At 51.2% G+C, this 20,239-nt stretch overlaps 11 protein-coding genes across 11 annotated transcripts; 6 read left to right on the forward strand and 5 right to left on the reverse strand.

The window, feature by feature from the left end:
* Positions 1–681: 681 nt before the first annotated feature.
* Positions 682–1,398, forward strand: AUEXF2481DRAFT_29490 (uncharacterized protein; the record flags this gene model as incomplete). The annotated part of the gene is made up of 1 exon (XM_013488346.1): positions 682–1,398. The coding sequence occupies one exon, from the start codon at positions 682–684 to the stop codon at positions 1,396–1,398; it is 717 nt and encodes a 238-aa protein (XP_013343800.1).
* A 174-nt stretch (positions 1,399–1,572) lies between these two features.
* On the reverse strand, positions 1,573–2,135 carry AUEXF2481DRAFT_5018 (uncharacterized protein; the record flags this gene model as incomplete). The annotated part of the gene is made up of 2 exons (XM_013488283.1): positions 1,573–1,925; positions 1,979–2,135. The coding sequence occupies 2 exons, from the start codon at positions 2,133–2,135 to the stop codon at positions 1,573–1,575; spliced, it is 510 nt and encodes a 169-aa protein (XP_013343737.1).
* Positions 2,136–3,162: 1,027 nt separating this feature from the next.
* Positions 3,163–4,557, forward strand: AUEXF2481DRAFT_5019 (uncharacterized protein; the record flags this gene model as incomplete). Its single annotated transcript, XM_013488284.1, has 3 exons — positions 3,163–3,695; positions 3,750–4,366; positions 4,421–4,557. 3 exons carry the CDS (start codon positions 3,163–3,165, stop codon positions 4,555–4,557), a joined length of 1,287 nt encoding a protein of 428 aa, XP_013343738.1.
* A 964-nt stretch (positions 4,558–5,521) lies between these two features.
* On the forward strand, positions 5,522–7,578 carry AUEXF2481DRAFT_5020 (uncharacterized protein; the record flags this gene model as incomplete). The annotated part of the gene is made up of 2 exons (XM_013488285.1): positions 5,522–6,240; positions 6,300–7,578. 2 exons carry the CDS (start codon positions 5,522–5,524, stop codon positions 7,576–7,578), a joined length of 1,998 nt encoding a protein of 665 aa, XP_013343739.1.
* A 924-nt stretch (positions 7,579–8,502) lies between these two features.
* Positions 8,503–10,037, reverse strand: AUEXF2481DRAFT_217998 (uncharacterized protein). The gene has a single exon (XM_013488548.1). It carries the CDS (start codon positions 9,786–9,788, stop codon positions 8,592–8,594), a length of 1,197 nt encoding a protein of 398 aa, XP_013344002.1. The 5' UTR covers positions 9,789–10,037; the 3' UTR covers positions 8,503–8,591.
* Positions 9,942–11,589, reverse strand: AUEXF2481DRAFT_218202 (uncharacterized protein). The gene is made up of 2 exons (XM_013488549.1): positions 10,065–11,589; positions 9,942–10,012 (listed from the first exon to the last, which is right to left on the reverse strand). Exon 1 carries the CDS (start codon positions 11,360–11,362, stop codon positions 10,148–10,150), a length of 1,215 nt encoding a protein of 404 aa, XP_013344003.1. The 5' UTR covers positions 11,363–11,589; the 3' UTR covers positions 9,942–10,012; positions 10,065–10,147.
* A 70-nt stretch (positions 11,590–11,659) lies between these two features.
* On the forward strand, positions 11,660–13,020 carry AUEXF2481DRAFT_39970 (uncharacterized protein). Its single transcript, XM_013488413.1, has 3 exons — positions 11,660–12,092; positions 12,152–12,263; positions 12,356–13,020. The coding sequence occupies exons 1-3, from the start codon at positions 11,810–11,812 to the stop codon at positions 12,897–12,899; spliced, it is 939 nt and encodes a 312-aa protein (XP_013343867.1). The 5' UTR covers positions 11,660–11,809; the 3' UTR covers positions 12,900–13,020.
* Positions 13,021–13,613: 593 nt separating this feature from the next.
* On the reverse strand, positions 13,614–14,351 carry AUEXF2481DRAFT_5024 (uncharacterized protein; the record flags this gene model as incomplete). The annotated part of the gene is made up of 4 exons (XM_013488286.1): positions 13,614–13,628; positions 13,685–13,911; positions 14,018–14,098; positions 14,318–14,351. 4 exons carry the CDS (start codon positions 14,349–14,351, stop codon positions 13,614–13,616), a joined length of 357 nt encoding a protein of 118 aa, XP_013343740.1.
* Positions 14,352–14,849: 498 nt separating this feature from the next.
* Positions 14,850–15,641, reverse strand: AUEXF2481DRAFT_5025 (uncharacterized protein; the record flags this gene model as incomplete). The annotated part of the gene is made up of 2 exons (XM_013488287.1): positions 14,850–15,473; positions 15,531–15,641. The coding sequence occupies 2 exons, from the start codon at positions 15,639–15,641 to the stop codon at positions 14,850–14,852; spliced, it is 735 nt and encodes a 244-aa protein (XP_013343741.1).
* A 194-nt stretch (positions 15,642–15,835) lies between these two features.
* Positions 15,836–18,216, forward strand: AUEXF2481DRAFT_39973 (uncharacterized protein). Its single transcript, XM_013488414.1, has 4 exons — positions 15,836–16,014; positions 16,064–16,117; positions 16,174–17,566; positions 17,624–18,216. Exons 1-4 carry the CDS (start codon positions 15,880–15,882, stop codon positions 18,043–18,045), a joined length of 2,004 nt encoding a protein of 667 aa, XP_013343868.1. The 5' UTR covers positions 15,836–15,879; the 3' UTR covers positions 18,046–18,216.
* Positions 18,217–18,535: 319 nt separating this feature from the next.
* On the forward strand, positions 18,536–19,967 carry AUEXF2481DRAFT_29500 (uncharacterized protein; the record flags this gene model as incomplete). Its single annotated transcript, XM_013488347.1, has 2 exons — positions 18,536–18,593; positions 18,646–19,967. 2 exons carry the CDS (start codon positions 18,536–18,538, stop codon positions 19,965–19,967), a joined length of 1,380 nt encoding a protein of 459 aa, XP_013343801.1.
* Positions 19,968–20,239: the final 272 nt, after the last annotated feature.

Here is a 20,239-nt window from a genome sequence, read left to right on the forward strand (position 1 = left end):
AGCAAGGCTATTGCTGACACAGTTTTCGGGGCGGGAGGTGAGGTTCTGGTAGAGGTAGAGGTACCTGAGGAAGCCCGATACGCCGTGTGGGGTGCATGCTATGTAAGACCTAGCCAGGATGATGAGATCAGTGTGTAGCAGACGGGAAAGTGCCAGGTATGGTACTCGGCCACGGGATCCGAAAGACCTGGGGACTGGACTTTGCTGTCACTGCAAGCTACATGCGCTGATGTCAGTGCACTATTGAACTCTTAAGCCACGCCAAGTCTTGATTGAAGACGAGATTGAGAAAGAAGAATACAAACTGTGTACAACGTTGCCTGACGCCGGTTACACCGCCAGGGCCAGACACATGGGAGGGCATCAATGGGCTGTGGCATGCTTATGTTCTGTATGCATATTTTAAGGCACCAAGGTCACAACGCAAGATGAAGCAGGCAGTGCAACAGCGAAATTACAGACTGGCACAGGGTCAGCTACTTCGGGCCATCGAGACTGTAGCGAGGACGCAAGAGGTTGCGGACACGGAAGAGGGAAGAGGGAAGAGGGAAGATGGAAGAGCGTGGAAGTGGTCGGGATTGCGCATGGGCCAGGCGTGCCGCGACAAGCTCTGCGGAGAAGCAACAGCCCAAAGCGATCAAGGTGATTCGCCCTTTTCCTTCCTAAACACCAGAACAGAAAATGGGCATCCTCTCGAACCTACTCACGCAGTACTCAGGCGGAGACGAGAAAGCCAAAGCAGAACAGGCTGTTCTTCCGCCGGTGCAAACAACGCAGCAACAAAGTCCCACGCAAGCCGTCAGCCAAAGCCCGAGCCAAAGTCCGAAACCAAATGGCCTCCTCTCAGTCGACGATGAACTGCGGGAGAAGATGCGCACAAACCCGCGGGCACGCACTGTCAGACAACTATCGCTTTTTTTCGCTGGCGCCACCTTCTTCGGCCTGAGTCTCGTTGTCACGCGCAGAGCTGTCGCCCGGAAACTTGCTGCCTCTGCTCCGAGGCAATTCACGCCCTCCAACTTCCAGCCCAAGGACGTCAACGGCGGTGTCGAAGCTGCCCAGGCCTTTGCTCTAGCTACGTTGAATGTCACCAGTGCAGCCATGATGGCTACCGGCGGTATGATGTACGCCTTGGACGTCACCGACACAGAAGACATGCGATCCAAGTTCAGAAAGAGCTGGGGCTTTGAACGTACCGCTCTCGAAGAGGCCGAACAAGACGAAGAGATGGAGAAGATGGTCAAAGAGTTCATGGACAAGAAGGAAGGCGGCGATAACAAGGGCATGGCCGAGGGTCTTGCCGGCCTTGTTGCTGCCATGGCTGCGAAGGAGGAAGAGAGGCTCACCAAGCTCCAGAAGGCCCAAGACGGTCTGCATGTCTCCACCAAAGACAACTGATGGTCGACACTCCTCGTGTCTTCAGACTCCGAAGAACATGTCGTTTCCCACATGTCCGACCATCCTCCACCGACCCTAACGTCCTTCGACAGCCGGAGTCATACTGGCCTCCGCCGCCACCATCTCATGCGTTATGACCTGTATTATAATATGTAAATTAGAGACCCCCTCGACTCATTGGCTGATCTTCGCGCCTGCCTGCCCATCCCTGTTAGCTCTCCATACACCTCCCTCCTCACCACCGAACTCCTCAAGCTTCCACACCTCGACCTTTTCCTTGGTCAATTCGAGGGCTTCTTCCCCTGCTCGCCATGCTGCTTGTCTGTGTGGTGACGATACCGCAATCAGGATGCTCTCCTCAGCAATGGGCACAACACCCAGACGATGGATCATTGCAACACTATTCAATCCGTGCTTGGTCTTGATTTCATGTGCAATCTTGGCCATTGTCCTGATGGCTAGAGGAGCGTATGCTTCGTAAGCCAGATGTACTACAGGCTTATCTCCGAAGTTGTCGCGAGTCGTTCCTCATAGAATGTCAGACTTGAGTTCGTAAGTTGGAGTGTAGTTCATGGCGTACCAGCGAACAGTACAATGGCACCAGCTTTCGGACTCCGTACTTTGTTCATGATAGTAATCGCGTCCAATGTGTCGTGAGTGAGAGCCACAAAGATGCCATCTTCGGTGAGCTCGGTGGGCTTGGTGGCCTGCGTCGTTTCTGCAGTTGATTGCGACATTGTGATATGAATATACAGAACAGACGAATTCAACAAACTTGTCAGTCTTATGTTTCGCTCTTCGGTGCCGATTTTTTAATAAGCAAGTTGGTTGATACTCGAGCCAATGCCGAGGCTGCGTCACATGGGAAACAAACAGAGCAAACAGCGAAAGGCACGACGAGGCTGGAGTCGAGGTACAGACTGCTTCTGCCACACACTACACGCTCACCAGAACTCTTCTTCGACGACTGTTGCAACTTTAATACACTCGTATCGCTCGCATATTACTTGACTCGCCGTCGCTTGGTTGCGCAGTCATCGACACACCATTCGAGAGCTCGACATACTTCGAAGCCTGACAGTCGAAGGGCGGCAGTCAAACAGCTGACCGGCGTCCAGACATTGTGTTGCTGATCGCTGGGCAAGAGAGGGGGACACCAGAGTTTTGAACAGAGTCGAGGACACTGATTGCTTTGAAAAGCATCTTGTACACACGGACAAGGCATCGTCGCAAAGCGTGCTCTTCTACACAGGACTTCTTGTATCACCCTGCCGACCTAAGGAGGGGACAACATATCTCTTTGACGCTTCTTCTCTTTCTATTCCTGTACCCTTGAAACAAGGATCGAGCTCTGTCTCACATACATCCTGTCAAGCTATCTGCTGAAGCTCGTTAACATGTACGTATCAACGTGTAGCAGTCACCACCTTTGTATGGTTACCATGTTTCGCCTCGTCTTTCAATTGCATGGCTACTCCGACGACTGGCCACTGTTCCATTCGGCCGTTCGCCTAGGGAGCAGCCAGGTGGAACGCGCAGATCTGTGTGGTCAAAGTGACTGTGCTTGGGGACTCGAGACAACGTGGCTGGTCGTGGGTAGTCGAGTACCGCAACACTCAGAGATCGTTATTTCTCTCTTATTCACTTGCTGATTGATTGCTTCTCTGCAGACTAAGACGCACAACAGTGAACTTGTTCTGATCTGATACCACCCGTGCGGACCTCGACCCCTACACATCGACTTCAACAAGCGCATCATTCATCATGGCTGACGACGATAACTTCGACATTGACATCTATGGCGATGATGAGCAAGATCTCAAGCCGGAACCGCAGCCTAAAGAAGAGCAGAAACAGCATGATACCGAAACCAGTCCAGAACTTGACGGAACCGACTATGCTCAACAAGTCAACGAACCAGAGACTGAGCCTCCAATAGACAGCGATGTCAAGTTGGAAGGTGACCCCGACGAGATGAAGGTTCAGTATGAGCAGAGTCATGGAGCCGCCGACTCAAGCGGTCTGCAGGAGCAGCAGCAGATCCATAGCACTACTGGCTCATCAGCAGACCAGTACAACGTACCGAAGCAGGCACCCACCGAACAGGGCACCAAGCGCAAAGAAGGAGAAGACAGCCGTGAGGTTGACCCTGGAGCCACATCAGCATTGAGGCTAGGCGAGCTCCAGTGGTGGATCAGTGAAGATGACATCCGAGGCTGGGCCAACCAATGTGGTTGTGAAGATGAGCTGAAGGAAGTGACCTTTAATGAGCACAAAGTCAATGGAAAAAGCAAGGGGTGAGTAATGCTGCTCGTCCAACTTGAGTTCATGAGGCTAAGAGAACCATTTAGTGAAGCGTTTGTTGAGCTCGCATCGCCGCAGGCGGCGACGGCACTCAAACATCGCATCGACTCTTTCGGCGCAGACCAGCAATATGTGAAGAAGCACACATGCATCTACGTCCGTCCAGACTACAATCCCTTCAAGACCTCACCCAAAGATGCTCCTCAGCGCGGCAAAGTCGCTACGCCCGGTGCATATAACAATGGACCTGCTTTTCAGCAGTCCAGTGGTTTCCGCGGCGGACGCGGAGGATACACCCGTGGCGGTATGAACAACATGAATACCGGCATGAACATGGGTGGTATGGGCCGCGGTGGCTTCAACAACCCTCAGATGAACATGATGGGTGGTTTCAATGGAGGAGCAATGGCAGGAAACTTTAACAACAACAACATGATGGGCGGCTTCAACAATAATGCCATGGGAGGCTTCAACAACCGTGGTGGTATGATGGGCGGCAACATGCGTGGAGGTTTCCAGAACAACCGCGGCCGAGGCGGAATGATGATGCCTAACATGGGTATGGGCATGGGCATGGGCATGGGTAACATGGGCATGAATAACATGAACAATATGGGAGCTATGGGTGCTATGAATATGGGCAACATGGGCAACATGGGTATGGGTAAGTCTTTCATTGAAGCTACTAGCAATATCAGCTTATACTTACATGCAGCAGGTAACTTCAGCAACAACACGCAAGGAGGCCACTTCAACCCAGGCTTCTTTGGAGCTGCAGCGAATGGTAACGCAACGGGTGGCGGCATGTCGCCCAATGGTAACCCCCATGGTGCCAAGAGACCACGACCAGAGTAGGAGACCGAACGTCTAAGGATTGTTTGAAGCCAGACATGATGTCCTGGGTTGGTGACAAAACTCGAGAAGTCGTTTGGTCCTCGTCTACAAGCCATGACACCAGACAGCTCACTTGATTCTGGCGGACGAGTCACGCGTTCCATAGCATGCATGTATGAAATCCCTACTTTTAGTAAGCGACTGTCCAAATCCCTCTCATATAATTTGGCCCGGAGACGCAAGCGGGGCAAACAAGGTGTGGCACAATCGTCCCAACGATGAGAGCCGCAAACAATAAAGCTTCTTGCAACCCTTCGGAGAAGTGGCCTCTGATCCGGTCATAGAGAGTCGTGTCTCGTAGCGTGAGAGCGACATTGTTGCGACAGTGACGAGAGGCAAGGAGGAAATCATCGCGATCAGCAAGGACCTTTTATCGTTGGCATACTGCAGGATAACATCTGTAACAACCAAGGAGATTGAAGTGGTGAGCTCCGAGGTGCAGACAGCCACCAGGGTCCCGGGTCGAGTAGCGGGAGCGGAAAGAGAACGCTTTCCCGCGTTTCACTAGCTCCCAGCCCTATACCACGAATAAATTGAATGAGCATGTTGCATCCTTGTTGTCATGTTTGATGAGCATGTTTGGGAAGTCTCACACAGGTAGCGACGGTCATAAAGTGAAGGCGGCGCATGCTATGATGGTCGCCAACTTGACCTTATCTGCAGCACTCAGGAGTGCAGGTGCACAAAACTTGTTTAACCCCACCTCCGTACCGATTCGGCCTCGACCCTGCATCTCAGCTCTTCTTCCTCAGAGATCCTGGAGTGTTTTATCGCGACGGTTAGCGTCTTGTACGTCAGATTGCGCCGGTCTTCCCCACTAGACTGCGCATCAACCTGAAGGAGGGCTGGATTATAGAAAGAGCCGCCTCGGCCTATTGTGTGACGGTAAGTCTGACCTCTCTTCGTTCATTCTCGCACCATAATCATGTCGGTGGCTTCGATGTCTTCCATGTCCATGGACGAATCTCTAGAATTTGTACCATCAAGACCAGTTCCCCAAAAGCCGCCGAAACGATTGTCGACCACTACACAAATTGCAGTCAGCATGGCAGTCTCACCATTTGACACAGTGCAGGAAGCAGCTTCCCTGAGTAGTTCGGAAAGTGACGAACAAGTCAACTCAGAGCAGTCGCGACCCCGACGCCGTGGTAGCTTCTCATTCCTTACGCGCTCAAAATCACACGATCTTCCAGTTATCCGCAGCCCATCAGGACGCAGAATGCTACGCAGCAAGAAACTCCGCGACCAGGAGGAACGCCGTCTCCAAGAGCAGCAGATGCCCATGATATCTACATCCCCACCTACTCTGCCCACCCTGTCTAATATTGAGCCAATGGAAATCACTCGCCCTGACTCGATTGCAATTATATCCGGAAAAGGGCACGAATATCCTCTCCCAGCAAACTTCTCTCGCCCCGGAGCCAAGCAGACAAGCATGTCAAACTCATCTATGCCATCCATGTCATCGACCGGCAGCCTCACTACCGCCAACACTTACGGTGTTGCGATGCCTCCAATGCCCACCTCTCTGCCTCGTACCGAGAGTATTGTCAGCCGCGGCAGGGAAAGCTACGCCCCCAGCATCTCGGCCTGTATGCAATCTCCTCGCAGGATGCGTCGCCGAAAGGAGCCAGAGGCTTTCAAGTATGTCTCCAATCATCCTCAGGTCACTTTCCGTCCATCAAGACTGACACATCGCTTAGCATCCTCATCACCGGAGCCAAAGGATCAGGAAAGACCTCGTTTGTCGACTTCCTCAAGACAGCACTGGCGCTACCGGCACACAAGCAGACCCGTGGCCACACACCTCCACCACACTCTCACACCGAGTCTCCCTTTAAGCCATCCTACATCGAGACCGAGATCGAGGGGGAGCGTATCGGCGTCACCCTTTGGGACTCACAAGGTCTGGAGAAGAGCATCATCGATCTTCAACTTCGCCATCTGGCTGCCTTTGTCGAATCCAAATTCGAGGACACCTTCACACAAGAGTCGAGAGTCGTGCGTACACCTGGAGTCAAGGACACTCACATTCACTGTGTCTTTTTGCTTCTGGACCCTGCTCGCCTCGATGCTACCATGCACTCTACCGATCCATCTTCCTCAAGGAACTTGTCAGGCGCCGCTTTGGATCTTCTTGACGAATCACTCGATCTCGATATCATCAGAACACTCGAAAACAAGACAACCGTCATCCCCATCATCGCCAAGGCCGACACTCTCACTGCTGCCCACATGGCCCACCTCAAGCGCCTGGTCTGGTCTAACATTAAGCACGCCAAACTCGATCCACTGGCAGCATTGAACGTGGACGACGAAGATGACTCTCCTGAATCTGAGGCTCTCGACAGTGAGCTTTCAAGTTCCGACTCCGAGCTTCTTCCTATGAACAGCTCGCCGCCACTCAAGGTGACCGAAGACACCAATGCTGAGGAAAGCGACACAATGGGCAGCACCTTCTCGCCAATTAGAAAGACGTCGAGATCCATGTTGGGCCCGGTCTCATCCAAACGTGCGGACTCGTGCACTCCTGCACCGGAGGAGCTGTTCCTTCCCTTCTCGATCCTGAGCCCAGACTCACACGCCTCACCTGGTGCCTTGACACGCATCTTTCCCTGGGGAGAAGCAGATCCTTGCAATCCAGCTCATTGCGACTATGTTCGTCTGCGCGAATGCGTGTTTGGAGACTGGCGTTCTGATGTGCGTGTTGCATCTCGTGAGAAGTGGTACGAGAACTGGCGAACCAGCCGACTCAAGCGTACTCCTACATCTCGTGTGCGACAATCTGGCGGTGTCACCCCTATCGGTGCTGTTCCAAAAGAAGGCAGGACGGTTTCGCCCACTCTCACTACCAGAGCTCGTGCGGCTAGCACTTCCAAGCAAACCTCCAGAATGTACGAAGACGTCCCGGAGAGGCCTCGTACAATGAGCACAAGCAAAGCTGAGCGCGTCTTGGGTAGTCCCAGAGGTATTGCTTTGTAGTGCTGTTCCTTCACGCACTCTCCTTTATGGCGTTAATGGTCCTCCTTTCTGACATTTCGAGCGCATGATATCCTGGGTGGTCTAACCGGCGAAGGAGTTTCTGTTTCTTTCCTTCTATGCACACTCGCTCCGACTTTTTTTTGGTCACAGCACAGACACTTCTTTTTTGTTTTAGTTCGGTGAGGATGGAGCTGGGGCGTATATGAAACAGTCAAGAGCACACATGAATTTTGGTTGGTAGCAGTAGTCGCAACATCACAGATACAATTGAAACAATGATTACGGATCAATCATGTTGACCCTTGCCTTCACAGTCAGGACTCTTGGCATGTACATCGTCAGGCGTTGGAGTTATGTGCTGCGACATCTTGCTATACACATCCATGTCAAACCGTTGGATCATCATCGCCACCTCGCGCTCTATTGTGGGACATGACCGGAAATCTCTTTCGATGACCATGAATGCTACAGTCTAACACTCTTACTCCCTTGGTTCAAAAAGAGTGGGGCAGTTCAATACCTCACAAATGGCTACAAAAGATTCTCACACGCCTATGTACCACAAAGGCCATGAGAGATGAAAAGAGTTTTTGAGTTCTGAGATTCAGATAAACTCCCCTGGATTGCGATATGTTCTTTATCGTAGTAGTTTTCGACTTGGCCTTTTTTGTCTAGCTTTTTTTTTTTCTACGAAGTTGATGTTTTTTCAGTTTACATCTTGGGTTTCTTTCTTATTTCTTTTTTTTTTGCCTTTGATCTTCTGGATTCTGGCATCGCGACCCGAGTGTTTTTGTGTTTCAGATCTTGCTATCTACAGACTTTTACACGTGGATGTCCCAAGTACTCACTCTCCTTCAGGGGCAATCTTTGGGGGGGAAAAGAGAGTAACAACAGAATCGATGAAAGGGGGGGGGGGGGGATATGATCAAGTTATACTCTAGAATTCACAAGTAAAAAGAGATGGTTTCGCAGATCATTCATACGGAAAGCTATCAAGCTATGTTCTGAGATTCTCAGCTGATAGAACCTCCAATATCCTCAAGAGACGAGTTTTTGGATTCGGGTGCAATCAATGCTGAGGAAACCGCGGTGTCAACTGTAGAGATTCGAGTATGTTCCCACAATAATCTCTCAAGATCCTTGTGTCCTCTATTCTTGGCAACATCAATCAGATTGTCCTCAAGCTTCATCCCAAGAGACTTCGACCACCGGGTTCTGAGACATACCCGAATCGGCATCTGCGAGAATTTAGGGTAGAGACTATAAGCAAGCGGATCTGCGCCGTTCTCGAGAAGTGTTTGCACTAATCGAGTTCTGCCTTGGTACACGGCGAGAAACAAGATATCGGGAGAGATCCAGTCGACTGAGTGACTGAATAGCATGTAATTGATGATGTCGTCTGTGGTATCTTGCTCTCGCTCTGAGGGGTGTAAGTCGTCCACTCTCACCACCAAAGCACATTGCAACGAGTTACTGAAGTTGGCTCCGGCCTTGTGGAGTAAGACAAAGAGCTCAAAGTCATGAACGAATGCCGCAGCCTCACTTGCTGTACGCGGCAAATACTTGCCAAACTTGAGCTCGATGTCGACAGACTCGTTGATGCGTGTGAAGTCGAGGGCGATGAACCTCTCGACTAGTGCTCGCAAACCCCAGAAAACCGCACAAACGAGACCGATCGCTGCATTCGACTGGATACTAGATCTGGAGATACTTCTCCAGATATCTGAGAGCTCATCTAAATGCAAGCCCTCAATGTAGCAAATTCTGAGTTCAAAGGGCATGTTGAATAACTTCCAAGTAAGTTCTGTAGCTCCGGCATCGTAGAGTGAGAGCTTCAGGTGATTTGCAAGATTCATGCGGGCATAGCGAAACAAAGGATATCTCCTTTCGGCACTTAGCAAGTCAAGCTTTATGGGGTCTTCGTACTGCGTAAGATATCTTAAACAGATGCAAGCTATATGTGCTTGAGCATCAGCTACTTTCCCGAATCGCCATTCGTCGAGCTTCAGATGCGGATACTGTTCGACAGAGAAGTGTGCTAGCACCACTGTTGGTGCAACCGAAGGCATTACGGAAATTAGAAGATCGTTTGGCTGTACCAGAGATGCAAGGCCTGGACAGTACTCAAGAATTGCCATTGGGTCTTTTGGCGCGATGGTCTGGGTCAAAGGGTCCCTCGTCAGGGTCCTGGAAGTCGATTGCAAGAGCATCAACGACTTCGGGCAGTGCCAAGGGTCGCTTTGAAAAGCAGATGATCGCTAACAGCCTTTCGGCCTCGCAGCGTTTAGTCTCGTCCATGCTATCGAGTATGCTATCGTACGTCCCGTTTAGGTTCTTGGGAAGATTGTTCAGTTGTCTCTCGACAATGTGATCGCCCATTCTGGTCAGCTTTGGGTTCTTGAGTCCTTGCAGGTGCAATGAAGCCCAACGGAACCTGGCACTCATCAGTCTTGGAAGAATCAATATGGGAGCGATACATAGCTTACATTCCTTTGGCATCAGACAGCTTCGCTTCGATCTTGACTTTCAAAGCTGGGGTGAATTTGCATAAGACAGAATCGCTTGAGAGTTATTGCTTGACATAGCGTTCGATGTCCACGTTGATGGCGTCAAGTTCTGATGCCAGGTCGATCTGGACGTGATTTCCCGGTTTGATGACTTCCGCAGATACGACGTGAGGACGACTCGTAAGAAACAAATGCAAGTTCGGAGACTCTTTCTGCAACATCTGGATGAAGTCAGTGAGCTCAGTCTGCTCGTCGCATTCATCCAGGGCATCCAAGAATAGGTAGGTCTCCGCGTCATAGGGGAGAGCCTCTGTGAGCAAGTCGAATAGTTCGGGAATGGTAGGCGGTTGACCTTCCTCATGACACTTGTCGAACAAAACATTCGTTGCGTTGTAGAAGGTGCCCGATTGACGGGCTAATTGATGTACGAGGCTTCTCATCATAGCATCGACGGTCCTCGTTTTGGCATCGGTGAAAGTAAAAAAGTGGTATGCTATCAGGGATCGCTTGGACGCGGTGCATTGTCTTTCGGTCATAGCGATTGCAGCAGAACAGATGACAGACTTGCCACATCCAGGCATGCCAGTCAGCCATATCGATCCCGATTTTCTGACCCAATCGCTGAAGAGCTTCCCCTGTAGCAGCCAAGCAGCAGTATGCGGTGACCATTGCTTCAGCTTTGCCTGCAAGTATGGACTCGAATTTGTAGGAGAGAGCCACTCTTTCATCTCGTCGTCAATTATACGTTTGTTCAGGCGTTCTAACTTGGTAATCACTTCGTCTACTTTCAGATCGACCGTAGCTAATGTCTTAGCGTGTTGGTCGGCCGTATCGAGGCCCAAGGCTTGTAGAGCGAGGGCCAGATTATCTCTAAGGTCTTGTATAATTTCCCTCAACCTGGCCAGAGTGCTGCACTTGAAGGGATAAGAGACCCTTCGTAGTTGGTTGACTGCATGATGCTTGACCTTCGTGAATAAGTCGCTTTTGGCTGGTATGGGCTGATCTTTGATCTTGTTCAACTTCCTTTTCAATTTGGTCACGCCTCCGTTACACTGTTGAACGGATGCCAGAATGTGAACTCTGGAGGCACTAAAGACGAAGTCCTTTCGCTCCAGCTGCAGCTGGAGTAATTGCAAGGTGTTTAAGAGAGCTGAGGAAGAGGTACAGAAGCTGGCGATATCATCGCCGTAGTCCTGATAAGCGCCATAATAGTCGATGACACCTTGCAGTACTTGTATGCCTAGGGAGACGACTCCGACAGCTGTCCCGAGATCCATTGTATGGTGGGTGTGTTCAAGTTGATAGAGGCTCGAACTGACCAGGGCATCAAGGCAAGACGACCTTTGTACGCATCTTATCTGGGGCCATTTGGGCGGCAGTGCAGGTCATGAGCCCGTCTTGCAGAAGGATTCCGAGCTTTTGCTCCAATGATTGAGCTTCGTCTATGCATTGAAACATCTTGGAACTTTAGACTTCCGAAGAAGTACGAAAGCACTGCCGTGTTGATCGCACCTACCTTGTATCAGATCTACAATCTTATCAATGGAATTTCTGGAGTGGCAGCAGTCACGGTCGTGTGCAGTACCAAACCCTCACCCCCGAGTTCGCCGAAAAAGCCTCCCGGCATCCCGACGTGGTCTATGCTTTCGACATTTCCACTCCACCAAGAAACATCTATACCAACCGGCCACCACTTTACGCCTCACATCACACACAGCCCAACAATGTCAACACGCACGCCGGTGCAGCGCTTGCTGCTGCAACACAACGGCACCACACCACTCACTGCCCTCCTCGCGCCATACCTCCGGCAATCATGCTTGCGACACCAGCCCGCACGCCTCTTCAGCAACACCAACACCTGCAATGCCGGTGTACGCAAGAAGAAGTCTTTTGCACCCCGAGAGACTTCTCTGAAGCAGCCGTCGCAAAAGTCATTCGAGGTTATGAAGAAGGAACAGATGAAGAATATTGATCAGATGCCGAATGATGTCGGCTTAATTCCTGGTCAGTCGACAAAAAGAGGATGGTATACAAGAGCAGCGGGGCTAATTGAAGGGATACAGGAACTTTCATCATGCCCACTGGAAACCAATTACCCAGTCTTACACAAGACTTCAAGACACGCTACGCACTCGAAAAACACCGCATCTGGCTTCGCATGAAGGAAATATTCGGGTAAGCCTCCTCCCTCTCTTCCCTCTCTCTCCTTCCTAAGCCTCCTTTCTGCCAAACGAACCTCTCCCATACTAATACATTGACATCTACAGCCGCCACTACATGGGCTACATGCACGTAAAACCCCGCGCAGACTTCCAAACCTCCAAAATCCCCTCCATCTCAAAAGACCTCTACACTGAAATGTACACGTCCTTTTCCCAAGGAAACCTCGCCCCCATAATGCCAAAACTCTGCGAAAATATCGCTCAGTCCCTGGAAGCGCGTATTCACGCCCGCGGCCCAAATACTGGCATGATGTGGTCCCTGCATCAATGGCTTGCCGAGCCCAAAGTCGTGTCTCACAAATACATGCCCATGAGTTTGGAGGATAACAAGGACAAGACACAGCAAACCACCATCCAACAGGTTGTGGTGAGGATGCAGAGTTTGCAGAGTTTGAAGATGGTGAAGAAGGTCAAGCTGGGTGGGAAAGTGGTCGAGGTTATGGATGAGCAGAGTAGTCAGGCGAGTCCAAAGGCTGTCACGGAATATCTTGTTGTGCAGAGGTTGTGTAAGAGGGGTAATATGGGTGATTGGATGATTTGGGGTACGACGACTGAGTCGGATCCGAATGAGGCTCTTGCTGATGCATGAGGAGACGGTCCCATAGGCATGAGGGGCTGGAAGCCACAACATTTGTACAATACCATTTTCAAAATATACCACATTGTAACATAGCGAGATATAATTCTACGAGCACATGTTGACCAGCCCAAATGTTGAAGACGGTGATCGGACTCCGCCAAAGAGTGAAGACAGCCATGAGTTCATCAAGACGACTATGGGCATATCCAAAGAGAGAGAAAAACGTTGATCAATAGACTCCAAGATAGAGATCTGCGGGCGAACTGATTTAAAGACAGGAAACATGTAGGGAAAAGTCACAGGAAAGATGAAAGGCTTGTAAAAGCAATACTGAGCATTTCCATATTTCGTAGCAATGTCCTCTGGGCCTGGCAAAAACAGCAAAGGCGGTCAAAAGGAAGAATTGAGACAGAAAGGGTAACAGGAAAAAGAGCAAATGAAGCAAATCAGTCGTGCAAGACTGTTGCTACAGCAGTAAAGACAGCTTCGGGGATTTCGAGCAACGCCAGAATTTCCCGCGCCAATCATTCGAGGCTTATGATGTTGGCCAATAGCAAATCATGTCTAAAATGTTCGTAAAGGGTCGTAGAGAGTCAAAAGAATAGCCGTGTGGATCGTGGCAATGGGCGCCTTGTAGACGATTCGAAGAGGAACAAATGTCGTGGTAATCCACCGGCCGATCTCTCGTACCCGACGAGGGTGCATGGCGCGGTTGTTGGACGTTTAGAAACCGTGGACCTGGAGGGACATGTCAGTTTGACGGACAGACAGCGACAGAGCTTGACGAAACTGACCTTGATGGTCTTGGCATCAAGACCCAGGCCGGCCTTCTTGTCACACAAGAATTCCTGGACATCCTTTCTCTGATCACCCTGGAGTTGGATGACTTCACCCATCTCGGTGTCGCTCACGATGGTGCCATTGCAAGCAAAGGCCTTCTTGATGACCTTGAGGATCTTCTTCTGGTCAAACTTCTTGGGGAGTCCTTGGACAGTGGTCAAGGTCTTGCGTCCATTGCGCTCTGTGATGAAAAGATTGTGTCAGCATACCCCGCCTTTTTTCAGTGTAACCAGCGACCGCCTTATTGCCAAGAACGGTCAGATGATGGAAGGAGTGCAAAGACGTACGCTGGATACGGATGTGAATGTAGCTGCTCTGGTTCGACTGCTTTATCTCTCCGGTGTCTTCATCGGCTTCGGCGAAGGGGTCTGTTCGAGTCACACGAGTCAGCGGGTGATGCCCAAGTGTGGCGGTGTCGGTCGGCGCTTGTCCTCCGCCGTCACTGCTGGCAGATGGGCTCGGCGTCTCTGGTGGACAAGTGACCCATAGACCATGAGTGACAGTAGAGGAGGTCCAAAGAGCAAGTCAAGGTGGGGTGTGCTGCTGGTCTCGGCCTGACGTAGCGGGGTGGTGTTGCGCAAACGTACCGAAGGACTTGAGGTTTTCGATCGAGGCGGACATAAAACGCAGTTGCTGTTCTCTTTTCCGGGGAAGGGTTTTGGATAAAAGGTGTGTAAGGTGTTGTTTGGTGGGTTCTTGCGGTGGACGAAGAAGTCTTGTTGAGTGGAGAGTGTTGCGTAAGAAGTTGCGATGTTGTGAAGTTCGAAAGAGGGTTGAGGGTGACTGCGCGAGGGGCAGCCGCTCTGCCAAGATGCGCTAAATCCACGTGACTTTTTGCTCATCCAGACCCTTGTTCTGATTAGATACGGTAGCTATTCGTGCCATCTTTTGTCTGCCGTCATGGTTGCACAAAAGATAGATTTGTCTCCAGGCTATTGGACAATCAGGGTTGACTTGACGAGACTCGGCTCGGGAGAACGATGTCCGAGTCAACTTCAAGCTTCTATAGTGTTATAGGACGAGCCTCACATACGACACTTGAAGAAATCCATCATGGTCGGAAGATGGCAGAATATTAACAGTTTCTTGATTGCAGAAAATGCTCCCAAGCTCATCATTTCAAACGCCGTTTGTCAGGTTGGTTGTGCCCTCAGCAGGAGCCAAGACCCAGTCCTTGACACCACCCTTCCAATCAGCGATTCTACCCTCTCTTATCCTCACGACAACAACTCTTATGTCCTCGTCCTGAAGGAAAGACTGTCTGCTGGCCTCTTCACTCTCTGCGTTGCTTGTTGATTGGCTCAGGACGTTCTGTGATGTCTCTTCCCTCTCAAAGGTATTGTTTTCCAGATGTTGTACTTTGCACCACTTCTCTTCTTCCGATCCAACAGGCAGCACAACGGCGTCGCCATTGATGGTAGCACTGATGGAGCCCATCTGAGTTGTGTTCATACCCATCAGCAGCGAAGCTAGCGAACTGCGACCAGGAGCTCTGCGGCCCTCGGGGGACGAGTTTCTGTTGTTTGTCGCGGGTCTATGTGAGACCCAATCATGTACCAGTAGCGAGACATTAGGGTTTGCGGTAAGGTTGACAGTCTTGCGCGAAGCAGGATTCGAAGTCATGATGATGACGGGACCCGAGGGCATTTGCGACGAAGAGTCTGCAAAGGGATGTGAGGCGAGATAGGTGTAGTTCATGAGAGCGACATGAGGTTGCAGCTCTGTGCAGGTCGCCAGATGGAGCTGTCATGATGGTTAGCATTTGTTCGACGGCGAGCGTTTGGGGCGGGGTGTGCGGACATAGCGAGCATTCTCAAGACAGTTGACGACTTCGGATGGTAAAGACGTGGCCAGCTGAGGCTGAGTGTTGCTGGAGTTTTCCCACGTCAGAGGGGCGTGCGCGTCAGACATGATTTTTGCGATGAAAGTTGTGGATGTGGTACAGAGAAATGGCAGCTTTGTTATGGAAGGTCGGGCTAGGGCCGGAGCATGACGAAAGCGACCTGTAGCGCGCGGATCTAAGCCCCAGCTCTTCGTATCAGACGCGTGTGCCAAGGCCATTGGAAGCGTGTTCACGAGCTCCGTCTATAACAATACCATTCTCCGTTTCCTGCACTCTCGAGTCCAGCATACCGTCCTCTATCCCAACATGTCGTCTGACCTTCCGCGAGACACGGAACTTGGCACCAACGGTGATGCAAATGGCACCTTGCACGACACACCGACTGTCGCGCCCGCGACTGCGCCCGTGTCCAACCATGTGGAGAAAGTCATGTACTCGGACGTCCGTTTGTCGCATCACGAATCTCCAAGCTTTTGACTGACCCGTGTAGATTGGTATAAACACCTTGTTGAACCGTCTCAAGCAAAGCATTGCTTCTTCTCGCGTACGCTCACGCATGCTCGTCTTTCAATTTAACGCCCTACTGAACAAAAGCCTTAGGACTTTTCCGATTTCTTGAAGAAGCGAGGGGCCGTGGAGGAAGACCATGCCAAAGGTCTCAGACGCCTAGTCAAGTCGACGAGCGACAGCATCCACTCCAAGGAGTCGCGCCAGGGCTCATATGTCAACCGCCTGGATGAGGCTATGCGCCTCCACGACAAAATCGCCGACAATGGCATGCAATTCTCTCTGGCTCTGCACCAGATGCACGAGGATCTGAACGAGCTTTCCAACAACATGGAGAAGGGTAGGAAGCACTGGAAGCATGAAGGCCTGAATGCTGAGAAGCGTGCTACCGATGCCGAAGCTGCCATGGAGAAGGCAAAGACAAGATACGACGCTCTTGCAGAGGATTATGACCGTGCTCGTACCGGCGACGCAAAAGGTTCCAGGAGACTTGGACTAAAGGGTATGAAGAGTGCTCCTCAGGTAGAGGAAGATCTTCTGCGCAAGCTACAGGTCGCAGACTCGGACTATCAGGCAAAGGTCCAAGCAGCGAAAGCCCAAAGAGAGGAGCTCATCAAGGCTTCGCGTCCCTTGGCCGTCAAGGCTCTGCAGGAGCTGATCAACGAGTGCGATTCTGGTCTGGCCCTCCAACTACAGAAGTTCGCCTCGTTCAATGAGAAGCTTCTGTTGGGCAACGGCATCGCTGTCAGCCCGCTCCCTCCTACCGATGCTTCAGCGCCCGTCCAACATAGTCTGCGCGACATTGTCTTGAAGATCGACAACAAATCAGACTTTGACAACTATCTGGCCGGCCATGTCTCGAAGATTCCTTCCAAGACGTCGGACATCAAGTACGAACAGCACCCGACTTTGAGACCGAAGCAGCAGACACCAACTCCAGCGAGTCGACAGCCTTCTGCCACTCTTCCTGGCCCAGCGCTACCTGAAACACCACTATCGACTGTGACGACTCAACAGTCTACCTACCCCACTACAGCAGCCACACCACCTGCAACAACATCTCCAACACAGCCTTTCTACGCCAACCCTGGCAACCCACCTTACCCCACCGAGCCACCTCAGCAATACAACTCTGCGCCATATCCTACCAGCTCAGGGGCGCCACGTGCTTTCTCTGCTTCTACCCAGAGCACGAGCGCACCCTATCAACCTACTACACCTGCTAGTATGGGAGCTCAGCAAAGCTTCCCCTCGCAACAACCTTCTCTGTCTCCTGGTCCTGTCGCATCTGCTCTACCCCCGCCACTCAAGCCCGTGTTTGGTGTCAGCCTCGATGACCTTTATGCAAGAGATCAGACTGCTGTCCCTATGATAGTCTACCAATGCATGCAGGCCGTCGATCTCTTCGGACTCGATGTCGAGGGTATTTACCGTCTCAGTGGAACAGCCAGCCATGTCCAACAGATCAAGGCTCTCTTCGACCACGGTATGTCAACACCTCTTGATCATGTAATCTGATAAATCAATACTGACAACATGACAGACTCTACCACCGTCGACTTCCGCAACCCAGCAGCCTTCTACCACGACGTAAACAGCGTAGCCGGCCTCCTCAAACAATTCTTCCGCGAACTCCCCGACCCCCTCTTGACCCGCCGCTCCTACAACGGCTTCATAAACGCCGCCCGCATCGACGACGACACTCAACGTCGCGACGCTGTCCACTCTGTCATCAATGAACTTCCCGACCCCAATTACGCCACCCTTCGAGCTTTGGTCTTGCATCTCAACCGTGTTCAGGAGCATTACGCAAAGAACCGCATGTCGACTTCCAATCTCGCCATTTGCTTTGCGCCTTCTTTGATGGGTTCGCATACTGGACCGCAGATTGCAGATGCGAGTTTGCAGGCTAGAGTTGTTGATACGATTTTGACGAATACGTTCCAGATCTTTGACGAGGATTGAGGGAGGATGAGAGTGAGGTCAGGAGAGGATGCAGTTTATGTTGATGATGAGACGGTTGTGCTTTGTTCTTTGTGCATGGCGTTGGTTTGAGGCGTCTTCTTGCCAAGCGACATGAGTGTTTCTTTGCCCGAAAGCCTCGTCGAGATACCTTTTTGTTGTGTTCTTCTTTGCGAATCATAAAATTGCATTTCTTCCTGGTTCACATCATAGGTGCGGTTCCCGAGTGACGGCGTGAAGATGGTCAACAATACCGTCCCTGATGTCAATGATTTGATGTAGATGATTAATGGGCAGGGCGTTGTGAACGGTATAGACAGCAGACCCTTGCCAAGACCTAGCGACCTCGGCCTGATTATTGCCCCGGATCTTGACCTCCGCGTCACCGGCATGTGAAGAAGCATGAAGATTCACAAGACAACGAAAGGCTTCTTGCGACTACCTTGGAGAAGAGGCGACTTTATAATAGGATGAGGCAGAGAAGGAAGTCGGTATGGAATTCATGACCAATCTACAGAGTGGGCTGGATGAGCAGAAGCCGTCGCTCTTCGGTAACCACTGATGGCCGTCGCATCATGATGGTTGTAAACTGACTGTTAGCAGAACTACTATCCGAGCAACAACTTGGTGCACTGATTCCACCATCATTACGATACCTCCTTGCTGTCGCGACACACCGCTACCCCCGCTACCTGCTCCGCATCCTTAACAATTTCGATGAGCTCTACGCCTTCCTTTCTTTGATCGTCGAACGACACTACCTCCGCACATATGGCGGTGGCTTCACAGAAAACTTCTATGGACTCAAGCGCGAGCGTGTACTACGAATCAAGGGAGGCGAGATCCCGAGAGCTGCACTAGGAGCACCAGATCAAGTCCGCGAAAGCTTGAAGCTTCGCAACTCGGACATCTGGAAGAACTTGGCCATCATGGTAGCCTTGCCGTATACGAAGAGGAAACTTGACGAACACTACGACATGCATGCTGCTTCGGCGAATATCCTGGGTCCTTCGTTCAGAGGTGACGCCTTATCCGAGGATGCAACATACAGACAAAAGATCTTCCATTACTACAAGTGCTTCTTGCGGAAAGTCTATCCTAGCGTCAATGCCGCCTACTACTTCGCTCTGCTGGCTTTCAACCTGACATATCTCTTCGACACGTCGAAATACCACAACCCGTTCTTCTGGCTCATCGGCACACGCATTCGCAGAATGAACCAAGCAGACCACAAAGCCATTGCTCAAGCCGCCGCCCCTGCACCAACACGACCCGGTGCTCCCCCTGGCCCACAATCCCTCTTCAGTCCACGAACATTAACACATACCGTATACCCGCGCCTGCTCTCGAGTCTCAAGATCCTACTCCCAACATCAATCTTCGCCCTGAAATTCTTGGAATGGTGGCACGCCTCGGATTTCGCACGACAACTCTCCCGCAAAGCAGCAGAAGGACTCGAACTCCCTCCTCCCACAATAACAGGAATACCAAAACCTTCTCCTGTCTCGCCCGAGAAATCCGGCGTCACATTTGCAACCTCTGAAAACGAAAAGGAGGAAAAGCAACAAGAGAAACAGGAGAAGCGCAATCCTCCAATCTCCACCCTCACAAATCTCCCCATCTACACTGTTGCACCGATTCCTTCTGATGCAGCTGCAACATGTCCGATTTGCCTCTCAGCCATCACGACACCCACAGCAGCACAAACAGGCTATGTTTTCTGCTATACCTGTATTTTCCGCTGGGTGCAAGGTGAACATCCCCGTCAAGTCGCTTTCATGCAAGGAACAGCAGAAGACGAGGCGTGGAAAGAGGAAACTGGAGGTAACAGGCAAGGCAATTGGGAAGATGGAAAAGGCAGATGTGCGGTCACGGGACGAAGATTACTGGGTGGAACGGGTGGGTTGAGGAGGGTTATGGTATAGTGCTTCAAAGTCATGAGCCTGCTTCGTCGTCTGCAGCGAGGAGCCTGGCTATACTGTCTCGGTTGCTATACATGGCAATCTCGTCAACTGTGAAAATGCATAGTAACTTTTCAGATTTGGTTGTCTGATTGAGAAGAGTGACATTTCCGACCGTTCTCTGCGACGCAGCATCACAAACCCGGGATTCCATTGTGCATCTCTACAGTTTCAAAGACTATTGACATCGATCATTGTAGAGAGAGACCCCCAGATTTCGTGATTGCTCGTGGGCC

The sequence above is a fragment of the Aureobasidium subglaciale genome (genome assembly GCF_000721755.1).
Source record: "Aureobasidium subglaciale EXF-2481 unplaced genomic scaffold scaffold_10, whole genome shotgun sequence".
NCBI classification, from domain to species: domain Eukaryota; kingdom Fungi; phylum Ascomycota; class Dothideomycetes; order Dothideales; family Saccotheciaceae; genus Aureobasidium; species Aureobasidium subglaciale.